Raw genomic sequence first — 16,292 nt, 5'->3', positions numbered from 1 at the left:
GAAGTGGTATATTATAGCATTGTACTAGAATGGTACTTATAAATTCCACAACATCATAATTTGGTTGTCAAGGACACACCTGTGGAAGAGCTAAAATAGGAAGTCATATCTGATATGATAATATGATGCAGTGTTCTTCTTGTCACCCAAACACCACTCTAGATAAGATGAGAGCTTCAAATCGGTGTACTATCTGCTTTGGGTATCAATAATGTAATAGTCATGCAGTAGACGCATATTTGTTGGCAAATCATTATATTCACTCCAAGTTTTCAACAAAGGTTCCCCACATTTATACTGGTATGCGACGCTCACCGTTTCAATCTTGCCTACTTCTTGTAGATAAAGTAACTCAGCTTGCTCTTCGCTTATGCCCTATCTTCAACAAACTTCTTTATTGTTCTCTGATATTCAAATTCTTGGTTTCAGGCTCTCTCTTCATTGTGCCTGCTCTTGTCTTACCGATCTGTATTGGTGACACTCATCCACCTAGGTTGCGAGGTGATTAAGTTCTAAAAAATAACACATGGGTCTGTGTAGTGATGCTTGACAGGCTCTACCTTATCCATCGGCTTCTTCCTTATAGTCGTTTTTTGGAACTTTATCTACCGAAGCACATGGTGCTCTCTTCAACGCTGATCGTGCCCTTGTGCTTGCCCTTGTGCTTTCTATACATCGAGATGGCACTTCTTTAGATCTTGGTAGGGAAGCACGAAGAGGAGGGGGAGGAGAATCCTCTTTTCTCTAGGGTTAGGGATAGGAAGAGGTGTGATGTGGAGTAGGAGGAGAAGGAAAACCTCTTTTGTCTGGTGTGGGGAGAAGGAAAGGAAGAGGTAGGATGTTGAGGCATAGGAGAGTGATAGATGGGTTCATGATCTCTCAGTGGCAATTTGTCTTCTTCCCTATCATTATCATCTGAAGACAACTGGTCATCAAGCATAATGAAGTGCTTGCATCAAGCGACATGAGCACCCTTGTTCTGAACAAGGCGTTTCCTGTCTTGATGTATGAGGTAATCAACGTGGACCTTGTTATACTTCTTATCAAGTATATTATTAATGCTGATGTAGGCATACCGTAATGGGATTGGGTGGCCATAGATTACCTCATCTCCCATAGGCTAGGCCTGGCCGAGCGCCACCTTGTCAGTTGTCCATTGCTGATGGATGTACAACTTGACAGGCATAGGTTTGGTGATGTTATCAATCAGATGAGGCACATTCACCTCTACATTGTCGGGCGGGGTCGATTTGTAGCTGCTACGACCCATGACCTGTGGACCAGTGCTAGTCCCAATAGGTTCTAGTGCTCCCTTAGATGCCAACATTTCCTTGACTTTTTCTTTAACCTTCTCCTCGACCCGTTTGTCAAAATTGGCTTCCATCTCTTTCAGAGCCCTCTCAACCTATGACTCTTTGGCCACTTTACCCTTGGAGTAGCTCCGACCAGTGTACAAATCATCATCAAATGCAAGTTTCTAAGGAATGGTGTCAGAGCCTCTAGTATGACCACCATGCTCCTTGGTTCCAAGCGCTTGGGTAAGCATGTCATCATCCCTAAAAGAAGAGTGGGTCCCTTGTTTCACCTCTTATTTACCTCATAGGTCTTTGTGACAAGGTTGTTCATGGATGGATTTTTAGAGCTAAAGCTCCTATCCACGTCGTGGTGTACCCCCTCGCCATATAGAAAGTTAACGATCTAGGCTCCCAAAGGTAGTCTCAGGCTGAACACCATGTTTATCCACCTCGTGAAGTTTTTCATGAAATTTATTGATCTGACCAAAGTAGCCTCGAGAGCTGAACTAGTGAGGAAGCGTAGCTTTCTCTGAGTTCTCCTTGTTCTTCCTGCTCACTTCCAAGTACTGATTTGTATTCCTTTAATCCTTGAAATCCTCCCAGAAGTCCTTCAGCGTGGCTCTTTATTTTTGGCTCTTTATTATTAATGACAAACTCCCTATACAATGACCCCTTAAAATTCTTGAAGAATATCCCAATGATCATTTTTGTTCTTTTCTTGATTGTCTCCATGTCACAGTCCTTTGGGAAAGTGAAAAACTTTGGGATCCATTCCCTATATGACATTCTTTACATGTTCAACAACCCTCCACGGGTCATCTTCTTTCCCGATCCACTTCCTGTACTTTATAGGGATGTACTTCCTTGCAAGTGCCCCGATGATAGTCTTGTATTTGGATGCTACTTTTTTAGGAGCAAGCAGCTCATCGACTTTGTCAAAGTAAGTGGAAGTCCAGTGTGCCTTGGGGCCTTCTAGAACATTTGACAGACCTCATGTGGTTCTAGCCTTGCTGTTGCTAGAACATTCTGGCTGATCAATCCACTGAACCTCCTGCTACGTACATCAAGTAAGCTACGACTGTTTGAATTAATTAACATGTATGGCTACCTAGTCAAATGATACCTAAGTTACATGGTCATCTTGATCTAGCTAGAGACAATAGGTAGGGGTCCATGGTGCCTTGTTCTTACCGTGATTGTCACCACTAGCATTTGTCAGATCATGCGGTTCTCCCATCCCACCAAAATTACCCCTTCTTGTTGCCTATCTTTAGTTGGGTGACGAGCCATGCCTGTGTCATGATAGAGGTGAGTTTTGGATGTGTGCAACTGCTAGTAATATCAGTGTCATATTTTCACTAAGCACCGAGGAAATTTCATTTAAACTATAATTTTCATTTAATCTAAAGTCTCACAAGACTCTAGATCCTCCATGATGTAGGGGTTTTACCCTAGTGTAGATGTGTCCTCTGCTCTCAATCCCCCTCCTGCTCTTCTTCCCCAACTCTAGCGACCTTAGAAGAGAATGAGTTCGGGGAAGGCAGGTCGGGCCAGGTTGGGTCCTTGTCTATGGAAAATTCAAATGTGCATAGTTTTGTTTTTCATGTCCAAATAAAGTTCTCGATTTCAAACCACAAGACATTTTGGCTTTTTTTAGATATATGGATTTTGTTATATGCTTAGATGTACACTATGTTTAAGTATATTATTATAGTAGTGTATCTACAAATGTCAAATCATCTTATGGTTTCTAGATATAATAGTTTGAAGACACCGCATGCTACAATAGTTTATTTGGTGCATAAAAATTATTGCATAACAAAGCACATAGGTCAAAAAACATTTGCTAGTAAGAAAATTTGAAGTTTTGCTACACATTCAAGAGAAAAAGGCAGTTACACAAGGTTGTCAGCCTCACAAGCATTTCAATGAACACCAATGGGGCATGGCACCAAAGGCACTCACTGTGGGAGCGCGGTAACATCTCTCTATGCGCTCTTAGGGGTCTCTGTCCTTGGAGATGCAGGTGTGGCGGCAGGGGCGGAGGCAGCTGTCTGGCAAGGTACGACAACTGCCATACCTAAATTTTATACAAAAGAATGAAAGACTATTATGTATATATGTGAAACACTATACAGGACTGATGGATTTAATGGCGGAGCCACTGTCTCCCATGTCTATTTTATTTGCTGATCACAAAGTAATATAAACATTTTGATAATGTCCCAATAAGTCATTTCATAGTGTCCTCATATTTGATAGTTATATTATACATGGTTGATCATTATAAGCCGCCACACCTAGAAAATATTTCTAGCTCCGCCACTGTATGGCGGTGCGTGTGGAGGAGGTAGACGACGACATAGTGTCATCGGTGCTCGGGCGGCGTCGATGAAGAAGAGGGCATGGGTGGCAGTGGTGCTCCTGCAGCATCGGGGAAGAAGAGGGCACGGGTGGAGACGCTAGTATGCCAGCGTGCAGGAATAGAGCGACGCGCCAGTTCGAAAGAGGCTAAATATTTCACCAGCGCATGCTCTGCTACTTTATAGTGCCCCATCATCACTACCAGGGCAAAGCTAAAACCGACAGTGATGAGGGTGACTCACTGCCGGTGCCGGGGCAGGGCTGGCACCAACAGTGACAAGGGCTGGAACCGGCTGCGACACAACCGAATAAAAAATAAATAATCAATCGACAACAAGCACTATTCTAGTACAGTGGTTAGGACAGTAAACTCTAAACCTTAAGACCCAAGTTCAAACCTTATGTGGAAAAACTTTTTTGTTTTTGTTTTAGCTGAAACCGGCTGTGACAGTATCGAATAGAAAATATAAACAATCAACCCACCACAAACACTATTCAAGTTCTTTTGTTTTTGTTTTAGCTGAAACCGACTGCGATAGTATCGAATAAAAATATAAACAATCAAGAATCAACCCACCACAAAACACTATTCTAGCATAGCGGTCAAGGCACTAAACTTTATACCTAATGAAGACCCAAATTCAAACCCTGGTCAAATTTTGTTTTAATTTTTGCTATAAGCTAACTACAGTGTATAAGATTAAAAACCTTTTTTTTGAATTTTTTAGAAATATTTCTTATAGAAAACTCTTTTTTAAACTCTAGACCCTAAGACAGTGATGTTTTTATATATAGATTTTTAGAATCCCAAAGAGAATAAATTGAGATATTATCATTCCTAATCCGTCTATGTTGAAATGGTTTGAAATTTTTTTGCAAGCATATACACCCAAATGATGGCTCCATACAAGATCTTAGATTTTCCTGATCTTTTTTAGTATTAATATATTTTTTGTTGTGCTACATGAGAAAAAAGAGGGCTAGTTACTTGTAGAGCATAATAGAATTTTTCCATCGACATGGACTGAAAATTGGTCCCTAGGGCACATGGGACCCTGTGGAAAAGTTTGGCCCCCATTCTGGATCGATTCAGAGGTAGCCTCAATTCAACCTCTAATTAACTGGTGATGTCACGCGAAAATTCAATTAAACTGGAGAAAGTAGCAAACGATCTCAAAGAAACCCCAAACTTGGTGGTTTCATCACCCGTGGCACGTGAAATCCCGAGAAAAAGTTTGAGACCAACACGTCACCGGAATGCATATGAACCATAGAAACCTAGGGAACCCAAGTGTTTAGTCATTGTAACATTGGATGGGTTGAATTCCCTGTGAACATTTATGATCCGCCTATGTTGAAATGGTTTGAATTGTTTTTCACAAGCATGTACACCCAAATGATGGCTCCACACAAGATCTTAGGTTTTTCTGATCATTGTTAACATTAATATATTTTTTGTACACGAGACAAAAGTGGACCAGTTATATGTAGGGCATAATAGAATTTTCCATCGACATGAACCGAAAATTGGTTCCTAGGGCACATGGGACCCTGTGGCAATTGGCACCATCCCCTGATTGATTCAGGGGTAGCCTCAGTTCAACCTTTAATTAATCGGTGGCGTCACGCGAAAATTCAATTAAATTAGAAAAGGTAGCAACGATCTCAAGAAAACCCCAAACTTGGTTTCACCACCCGTGGTACGTGAAATCCCGAGAAAAAGTTTGAGACCAACATGGCACTGGAATGCATATGAACCATACCTAGGGAACCCAAGTGTTTAGTCATTGTAACATTGGATGGGTTGGATTCCTTTGTGAAGCATTTATGATCCACCTGTGTTGAAATGGTTTGAATTGTTTTCACAAGCATGTACACCCAAATGATGGCCCCACACAAGATCTTAGATTTTTCTGATCATTTTAATATTAATATATTTTTTGTTGTGCTACACAAGACAAAAGAGGGCCACTTACTTATAGGGCACAATAGAATTTTTCCATTGACATGGACCGAAAATTGGTCCCTAGGGCACATGGGACCCTATGGTAAAGTTTGGCACCATTCCGGATCGACTCAGGGGTAGCCTCAGTACAACCTCTAATTAACCGGTGACGTCACGCAAAAATTCAATTAAACCAAAAAAGTAGCAAACGATCTCAGAAAAAACCCAAACTTGGTGGTTTGATCACCCATGGCACAAGCATAAGAAAAAATTTGAGACCAATACGGCATCATAATGCATATGAACCACAGAAACTTGGGAACCCAAGTGTTTAGTTATTATAACATTAGACGGGTTGTATTGCTCTGTGAAGCATGTATGCCCCGTCTATGTCGAAATAGTTTGAAATTTTCTTTGCAAGCATGTACACCCAAATGATGGCCCTATACAGAGCTCGTGCACGTGAGGGCACCAGCAGCATGGCCACTGTCTGTGCGTGCTTCTCCCTAGTTGCCGCCTAACCGAGCATCCCCATGTGCCCACAGCGCAGTCACGTGAGCGAAGGAAAAAAACAAAGGGGGCAAGAGGAAGAAGAAAATACATGGGCAGAAAGGACATTTCCTGTGCTTGTCTCTCCTCAAAAGCCTGAAAATGGATATTTTAATAGACGCAGTATCTGCTAGCAAATTTGACAAAAAGTAGAATGTCTTTCAGCAAATCTGATTATCTTTAGTGTCCACCAGCAAAGAGAGGTCATTTGGGATGTCGCGTGGCAAATTTTCCCTTGGTATTAACTTCTATAAAATCTTGTGAAACAAACATTTCAATATCAAAACAAATTCCAATAAAAAATTGTGAACTACAAAGTTGGAAAAATTTTAGAGATCTACTACTTTTGTTTGGTTGTTCCTCCATTGAGATCATTTTCTACCACTCACTTGTGACTTTAGAGCATATGTACTCCTTTGGTATTAACTCTATAAAATCTTATGATACACATTTGGACATGCAAATGACCTTAAATCAAAAATATTTGGACTACAAAGTTGTATATCTTGAAAAGTAACATAATTTTGATATAAAGTTCATCTTCAACGAATACCATATGAGAAAGTTATAGAGTGTGTTTGGTTGGCAGCCCATTGTAGCTATGGCTCTAGCCAGTTTTTAGATGTTTGGTTGCTTGAATTGGGCTTGGGGCCTGGCTAACCAGAGCCGGCCATAAGCCTGGAGCCTGGCCAGGATCGAACGGCCGAGTCGGCCGTTCTCCTGGAGCTAGGCCCGAGCCAGCCCTGTGTGGCTTTCTCGTCAGTGCTCTCTCTCACCTACCGATTCTCCTCCACCGAGTCGAGGCCGACCGCGCCATCGCCCTCCCCTGATCCTCCACCGTCTTCCTTGCCGCGTCCCCATCGCCGTCGACCTCCCCCTCCCCCCACCGGCGCCACTTGCGGCCGCGGCTGCTGCTGGTGCTAGAAGCTAAAGTAGAACGGCGAGGGCGATAGGGACGGCACCTGCGAGGTGGCCGAAGCCGGTGTCTGAAACAGATTCGGCGCCGCCGGCGTCTGGAAGGGGTTGGACGCAGCTGGCATCTAGAAGAGATTCGACGCGGCTGGCGTCTGGAACGGGTTCGAAGCCGACGGCGAGGCGAAGGAGAATGCAATTGCCGCGCGCGGAGACGGAGGGGTCGGCTCCGGCGACGGCGGAAAGTAGTGGGCTCTGGCTGGGCAGCGTCATTCGGAAAGTAGTGGGCTCTGGCCGGAAAGTAGTGGGCTCTGGCCGGCGACGTCTAGGGGGCAAAGGCGTCAACTTCCCACTCCAGTCCTTCCCGCGTCGGTGCGACTGGGCGGGGAGGAGCCACCGACGTTGGAGCGGCACAGCCCGAGGGCGGCGCCGCGGGGGAGGGAGTGGAGCGCGACGAGCATGCCCGCGGCGAGGAGGAAGAGGAGGCACTGGATGACGGCCTCCGGCCAGGTGCGATGTCAGTGGCGGTGAAGGAGCCGGAGCAGGTTGTGCCCATAACCTGTTCGAGGCAATGTGTGAGAGAGACAGAGAGAGGGATAAACTCACCAGCGTGAGAAAGGTGACTGTATGCAAACCAAGTAAACCAACCAAACACGAACACATCCTAGCCTGACTCAAATGCGCAGGCAACCAAACAATCATATTTTGGCTTGCTAGAGGCAGGCTTGTACTAGCCTGGTTTGGTTGGACTAGCCAGGCTAATATAGGAATCGAACCAAACACACCTATAAAGTTTTTTTGTGCGGTGCCCATTCAAGCCAAAAATGGGCAGTGATGACGCAATATCAGTAACGGTTCCTGCCAGAAACCGACAGTGTCGGGTGGTCCTATCATTGTTTATTCAAGCCAAAAACCAGTAGTGAGCCAGTGATAGACCAGCAGTCACTATCCCTGCGGGTTTGTAAGAAATAACAACGATGGTCCAGCAGTGAAAGTCAATTCTGTGGTAGTGAATTGATATTTGTGTAGTAACTCTTATCATAAACAATATGTGAGATGCAAGAAAAGATGGTTTATCTGAGTGAATAGCTATAAGATTATCATCATGAAATTGTTAGCAAGACGTTTCTTAGCTAAGAAGAATGTGGTTCTACAATAGCTATGGCATGGAGAAAGGGTTTGCAATGAGGAGATATGTCTTTGCTACGTGGAAAGAGACTTAACAACTAAGAAATATGTCTATGGTCGTCCGAGGTTTCGTGAAACTAAGACCAGTGTCAGTGGACGTTTCATGGCTCTTATTCTAAGACTCACTGGTATTGAAAACAGTATAAACAAGTTTTATCTCTATAAAACTATTTTCATCTCTCTCTTCATTTAAACTATGGCCTTGTTTAGTTCCAAAAAAATTTGCAAAATTTTCTATATTCTCCGTCACATCGAATCTTTACACGCATGCATGGAGCATTAAATATAGATGAAAATAAAACTAATTATACAATTTACCTGTAATTTACGAGATGAACATTTTGAGCCTAGTTAGTCCATGGTTGGACAATATTTGTCAAATACAAACGAAAGTACTACAGTGTCCATTTTGCAAAAAAAAAATGGAACAAAACAATCACACTAACTTATTTAATGCACATAAACTCCCATAAAACATACATTGGTATTGGCCTAAGCACATGAACAAAGCAATTAATAAGAAGAGAAAGCTACAAAACTTTAGTTGTTATGCGTGTCTAGCCAAAATGGTAATTGCACATTTGCACTCAACAAAAATACATGACAATGGTATATGAAGGATTTAATCGATGAACACAGCCAACCATTGGCCTTAGCAGATTTAGCTTGTCTCTTGAAGTCTCGCAAAGAAAGCGGACATCATTGAGATAGAAATTGTAAGAATTCACAAACACTTAATCATGCGTACATATTATATCATGATTCTGTATTCATCGAAGACATGAAAATAGACTTTTGGTGACCATAACGTGCTTCCTCCATTCCAAACTATAGTCATTTTTATCTTTTGGAGATACATAACTTTTGTTATATGCATCTACTGTACACTACGTCAAAATATATTTAAAAAAAAATATATATCCAGAAAAGTTAAAACGACTTACAGTTTAGAATATAAGGAATAGTTATATTTTTGAATCTATCTTTGACCTAGATACGTAGTTTTTCATATTGATGTGAAGTACAAGGCCATATAGGATAGTAGTGTGTGCACACTCGCTGAAAATCCACTACTACAGAATGAGGCATTGGTTGATGCCCAAAATGGTTAAAAACCTCGGCTTTTTTGCGGCCCGAGGTTAAAAACCCCTTTAACACCGGTTCGTAACACGAACCGGTGCTAAAGGGTCCTGCCCAACGGCTACTGACAGGTGCTGTCAGGGCAGGAACCCTTTAGCATCGGTTCGTGTTACCAACCGGTGCTAAAGGGTCCCCTTTAGCACCGGCCAGCGCCACGGGCCGAGGCAAAGCTTCAAACCGGTGCTAAAGGGTGACCCTTTAGCACCGGTTTTGTCCCTGAACCGGTTCTAAAGGTCCGGTTTATAGGCCGGATCCCTCCTCCTCTCTGCCCATTTGAAACCGAGAGCACCATTCACCATTGTTGTTCTTGGAGCTTCTTCTTCCTCATTTGTTCTTCATCTCCGACGCCCATTGTTAATCTTCTTCGACCCCGTCATCGTTTCTTCGTGTTTGGAGGTGACTAACTTTTGTCTTTCTTGTCTTTTTCATGTTGTTTTTGGCTTGTGATGTTCCCATTATTTTTAGCTCAAATCCACGTTGTTATTCCGAATCATTCACATGAATTAGTATCCATATATATATATATATATCATATTTTATGGTTGACCTAGTATTAATGTAGTTTGCAAGAATGAATTATAGTATCTTTTTATGATCTTAGAAAGTAGGATAGTTCAAATTAATTGGTTTGTTAATATCACTTGATTTATTTTTATTACTACATAATGTCCATTGTATAATTTAGAAGATTTGTTGAAGTAACTAGACAAATAAAGGATATTATTAGGTTCTTCTTTAATCATACATGTTTACTAGTAAATGTGGAATTTATAATTGTTTAAAAATTGAGTATGGATAGTAGATGGCAACCGTGACCGGGTCTTCGGTCTCTCAACGGGTTCAAAAGCGATACCGTCCGGAACTCCCTCTCATTACTTGTGGCAAGTGTGGGCAGAAGATTTTGATGGAGTACAAAGTGTCGAAAGAGGGAGTAAACAAGTAAGTTCTACTAGCTAGCAAACTTTCGCTAACTTTTAGCCTTCTTATTGTCGTGGTCGTGAATATTTTATATATATATGTATCGTACAGTAGTGTTTAAGACAAGAAGGGGGAACAATCTATGTGCATATTACGTGTGCAAATTTATGATGGCACAAGTCAATCAAACACCCACAGAGACGCTCAAAGTACGTTACATGTCTCTTTTCATTATCTCCTGAATTATATTGAATAATTTAGATAACTAATACCTTTTTTATTTATTTTAAATTAAAGACGGAATGGTTGAGGGAAAAGGTCATACAAAAAGACCGAATCAAAGCTATCCAAGAGACGATAGCAGGATTTCTCCGCGAGCAAGTGATCAATCTAAACGGCGAGTTTCACTTCAACGGCAACGAAACTCTTATTCCAAACAACGATGATCATTTGTATCGTTTGTAGACATCATTGGGAGAAAAAACTCTATGTATATATGTGTTACGAATTTTGTACATATAAAACTATATATATATAAAGCTTTTTACATATCTATTTAATTTTTGATGTGGCCTATTCATTTTATTATAGGCAAAGCTTAATTATTAAGCTAAGCCTATAATTTTCATTTATATATGCTTAATATGCGTGTAATATAAATATATTATTGTATCAGCAAAAAATATATTGAAAAACCTATTATTATTATATAAAAACAATAAACGCAACCCAAGAAGTGAAAAAAAAAAGAAACCCTTTAAGCAGGACCCTTTAAGGGGGGCTTTAGCCACGGTTGCCCGAACCGAGCCTAAAGGGTGGGCCTTTAGTCCCGGAAAGGCAGTACTGGCTCGGAAACCGAAGCAACATGTCGTTACCGACACCGGTGCTAATGCCTAATTCTGCAGCAGTGATCGTAGCTCTATCTATATATTCTCACCTTGTACGTCATCAACCTGCCGATTTCTTGGCGTGGCCACCCCGGTGCTATATCAAGACTTTGGTGGTAGGTACGTGTTAGTGTTACTGGTAACCAGGATGGAGCGGGAGGAATATTTAATATTGTCATTTGTCATCACTCCCCATGTCACATTCCACACCCGAGAGAAGATCGGCAAACCTTGTATAAATCCACAACAGCCATCGCGCGGTGTGGAGCATAGCAAAACTCGTGCTGAGACAACACATAACACAAGCTAGCACAAGACTAATTAAAGTGCGTGACGCCGCGAGGGGTTGAGCCAGCCATGGCAGTCGCAAACGCCGGGAACACGTCGTCGCTGCTCCCACTCGACGGCCGCGTTGTTCTCGTCACTGGAGGCTCCCGCGGCATCGGCCGCGAGATCTCCTCCCAACTCGCCGCGCTCGGCGCCGGCGTCGTGATCAACTTCGCGTCCAACTCCGGCAAGGCTGACGAGCTCGTCGCGGAGCTCACCTCGCGCGGCCAACGCGCCGTGGCCGTCCGTGCGGACGTGTCGGAACCGGACGCCGTGCGCGCGCTCTTCGACCGCGCCGAGGACGCGTTCGGGTCCCCGCCGCACATCGTGGTCGCCAGCGCGGGCCTCCTGAACCCCAAGTACCCGGCGCTCGCGGACACGACGGTGGAGGACTTCGACGCCATGTTCGCGGTGAACGTGCGCGGGACGTTCCTCGTGTGCCGCGAGGCGGCCAGGCGCGTCCCGCCAAACAGCGGCGGCCGCATCGTGACGTTCTCGTCGTCCATCATGGGCACGCTCCTGCCCGGGTACGCGGCGTACACGGCGACCAACGGCGCCGTGGAGGCGATGACGAGGATCCTGGCCAAGGAGGTGGCGGCCAAGGGGGTGACGGCGAACGTGGTGGCGCCGGGGCCCGTGCGCACGGAGCTGTTCTTGGCTGGGAAAGACGAGGCGTTCGTGCCGAAGGTCGAGGAGCGGTCCATGGGCCGCATCGCCGAAACCACGGACGGGGCGTCGGTCGTCAAGTTCCTGGTGAGCCACTCCGCGTCTTGGGTCAACGGCCAGGTCATCAGGGTCAATGGCGGCTTCGCCTAAGGGTGCTTCGTGTTCAGTAATCAGCACAGTTTCTTCAGTTGTAGATTGTAGTAGTATCCATGGCATCTGAAAAGGTCGAAACGAAGTTCAAATAACGTACGTATGAGGAAAAAAGTCTACATAACCCCTCCAAACTTCACCCTCCAAACTATGAAACCGGATATTCTACACGCTGAACTTTTAAAACCGGTCAAATAACCCCCTCAAGTGGTTTTGAAGGGTGGTTTTGTCTTTTTATTTTTTATTTATTTTTGTTGAACCTTTGAAAAATCATAATAAATCATAGAAAAATCATAAAATTAAAATTTTAATTTTGTTGGACTCCTGATGAGTTGATCTACACAGTGAATATATAATATGGTATACTTTAGTACAAAGTTTTTGATGTAGCTTTAAATCTATGTTTTTCTGTAATTAATTTGAATAATTCATATATGCAGTTCCTGTGGTCCAATTGTGATAAAATTTTTATGGTGGACTCATTATTGTATGCTTGAACTATGGTAAAAGTTTCATACTCATGGATCACGTATAACTTAGTTATAGATAAAGCATAGATTTAACAAGAATAAACCTAAATAAATTGATATCTAAGTTATAGGTGATCCACTGGGTATGAAATGTTTATCATAGTTCAAGCATACAATAATGAGCCCACCATAAAAATTTCATCACAATTGGATCATAGGAACTGCATATATCAATTATTTAATTTAATTACAGAAAAACATAGATTTAAAGCTACAACTAAAACTTTATACTAAAGTATACCATATTATATATTCACTGTGTAGATCTACTCATTAGAAGTCCAACAAAATTGAAATTTTCATTTTATGATTTTTCTATGATTTATTATGATTTTTCAAAGATTTAGCGGAAATAAATAAAAAAGAAAAAGACAAAACCACCATCCAAAACCACTCTAGGGGTTATTTGACCGGTTTTGAAAGTTTAGGGGGTAGAATATCCAGTTTTATAGTTCGGGAGGTGAAGTAGTCCACCCTTAATAGTTTAGGGGGTTATGTAGATTTTTTCCTACGTATGAGGGTATGCGAGGTTCTGCCTCGTGTGGTGCCTACCACGATCATGTAAACTCAAGTTTTATCCGTCGAGTTTTACGTACACATGTACTATTGGTAATCAAAGAAGAATAAACTATTGGTAATCAAAGGTAATTAAGGATAATAACTTAGGCCTTATTCGTTTGAGCTTACGAGCCAAATCTGCCTACTATTCAAGAGTGTTTTTCTCTAATAACAAATTAGTGAACAGTACTTACTTTTTGAGTGTCTTGTTTGCATAGTGTTTTTTTTTTGTACTCGGCAAAAAACTTGTTTCTCGAGTGCCTGAAATATTGCACTCGGCAAAGATAAGATTTCCAGTAGTGTTTGCACCCGCCATGATCCACACTCTCACCTCTTCCTTGATCTTCTAAAGCACCCTAAATTTTGTGGACTCCACTTGTTGGAATACTCTCGTATTTCTTTCGTTCAAATTTCCCAACAAACTAGGATGATGATCGAGTGGAGGCCTCTCATGTTTGCACTAGGTACAGTTGATATGGTCGTCCACCACTTCTCGAAGGTGTCACTAGGCGAGGCATTCGGGGTGCAAATTATGATCTGTCGTCCAAACAATGCTTTCGCTCCATAAACGCTTTGTGAACCTACGGTCTTTGAAAAGATGTAGACCCAATTCTGCATGTAGTCTACAAAAGTGGGCAGATCCTTTGATTTGGCTAGTTCCAAGCTTCCAATCTGTTAGTAGTCTAGAATCGGTTCTGAATGGCAAGCCAGCTGATGCCCAAGATTTTGATGTAATTGTTTCAAAGTTATTGTGGGTTGCACCTATAAACTAGACATGGTAAGCTCACGAAGCAGAATATTCTCCATTTTCCTTGAATTTCCATATGAGGGTGTCTGTTGTCCCCATTGTCAACGGGATCGATGTGCCTGGCCATAGCCACCACAACCTAATGCTGCTCACAAACTTCCTAAGATAGAGGATGCCTAGGCCTCCTGAATATTTGGGTCTTGTTGATCAAGGCTAGTTTATCTTGCACGTTCCTCTAGATAGCACCTTGGCTCCCGCCCCATGGAATTTCTTCCTCTGTCAATCAATGTCCTTGAGTGTTTCCATTGGGGCATGCAATCTGTGAGGAAGTACAGTGTCTACAATGTAATGACCACTTTAACCAAGGTCAAGTAGCCTACTGGGTTCATTTGACGCCCATTCCAGAGGGTGAGCTTGCTGATCACTTTTGTCCACCAATGCTTGAAAGTCCACTCGCTTTAGGCGTTTGGCCGTTAGCAGCAATCCTAGATATTTGATTGGGGAACGTGAGACCTTAGTAGGAGAGCTGGCTAGAATGTTGTTTAGATTCCATCCTTCGTAGTGAATCAGGATGAATGTTGATTTCTATAAATTTGTTTTGAGCCCCAAAGCCTCCTCAAAAAAATTGAGGAGGTCCTCCCTTGTTGCCTTGACAAAAAATACCATATCGTCCGCGTACATTGACACCCTTAGTTGTGTCATTCTTCCCCTTAGTCTAGAAAGATACCCATTTCTGTTGCTAGATGAAGCAATTTTTATAGGGGGTCCATGGCTACGACGAATAGCAAGGTGAGAGCCTGAGAGGGGATCTCCTTGCCTTGTTGTAGCCCTCTACCATGCTTCATCGGCCCATTTGGAATGCCATTCAGCAGCACCCTCATAGAAGAGGTGAAAAAGAGTGCAGCAATCCAATCTTGCCATCAACGAGGGAAGCCTAAAATATTTACTAGGTTCAATAGATATTCTCATTTCACTTAATCAAAAGCTTTTTTAATGTCAAGCTTGAGGAATAGAGTTGATAGCTTAGAGTTGTGGTATCTTCTTGCTGTGTTGCGAACGGCCATGAAATTATCATATATGCTTCTTTTTTTATGAAAGCACTTTGTGTTGTGGATATGATGGAGCTCATGTGTGGTGCTAGACATGGTGCCAATAGCTTGGCGATGATTTTGATGAAGAAATGAATCAAGCTAATAGGATGAAATCTGTAATGGACTCGGTGCCATATTTTTTGGAATTAGGACCACATTTGCTGAATTTAAGATGTCCATGTTGCCTATCCATAGCGAGTAGAAAGCATTTGCAACCTTGACAACATCCGTCTTAATAATATCCTGGATTCAAAAAAGATCATTGTGTATCTATCAGGCCCTAGGGCTAGCGACATTGGTGAACAATGTTCTTTATTTTCTCCTCGAAGAAAGGCATACTTGCAGTCCTTCTCTCGGTGGCCAAGCCTGTGGCAGCAGAAGCACCAAACTAGGTCAAGATAGGAAGCAGCATGATGGTCCATGGCAAGGCACACAATGCACCTTCCTTTAGTCTTGAGGCAAAAAGCTTGAAGTGTAGAGGAGGGTGTGGTGTACTCTGCTCGCTAGTGGCTTGGAGGATGACGCGGCGCTCGACTTGAAAGCTTGAGGTGTTGCACACTTTTTGAGGTTGGCTCGCAGCAAAATTTACACCACCAACACTTCACTCTTGCCTCGAACCAACCAGCTTCAAGCGAATTGAAGGTGGACGCCAAGTGCAGTAGCCTGGCTATGTAGCGTAGCACGGCGAGGAGACCAGTCGTCATGGTGGCCTCTAGGAGACATGCGGCAACAGGACAGAGCGGTAGAGCTACCACGCCGGTAGTAGATGTTTCCCCTTGGCATGGTAATGGTGGATTTGAGGGCTAGAGCCACTTGGGGTTGGGATAGGTGTGCCACCATAACTTCGATTGCAGGTCGCTTGATGATGCCCATGTAGGATGGCTTACCGAGCTGCTCCGATGTGTCCAAGACCACCAGGTCATCATCCGGTCCTGTCACCTGGTGTGGAATGGCGGCGGCAGTGGAGGTGTCCCGAGCAGGTCGATGTGTCGATCTACCGCTGTAGAGGCGCTCTTGAAGCCGA

General features: G+C 43.1%; 1 protein-coding gene across 1 annotated transcript; it reads left to right on the top strand.

The window, feature by feature from the left end:
* Window positions 11,466-12,433, top strand: LOC8059286 (NADPH-dependent aldehyde reductase-like protein, chloroplastic). Its single transcript, XM_002467098.2, has one exon. The coding sequence runs from the start codon at window positions 11,556-11,558 to the stop codon at window positions 12,339-12,341; it is 786 nt and encodes a 261-aa protein (XP_002467143.1). The 5' UTR covers window positions 11,466-11,555; the 3' UTR covers window positions 12,342-12,433.

This window comes from Sorghum bicolor, chromosome 1 (genome assembly GCF_000003195.3).
Source record: "Sorghum bicolor cultivar BTx623 chromosome 1, Sorghum_bicolor_NCBIv3, whole genome shotgun sequence".
Lineage (NCBI taxonomy): Eukaryota > Viridiplantae > Streptophyta > Magnoliopsida > Poales > Poaceae > Sorghum > Sorghum bicolor.
This window is presented reverse-complemented; position numbering and strand designations above follow the sequence as displayed.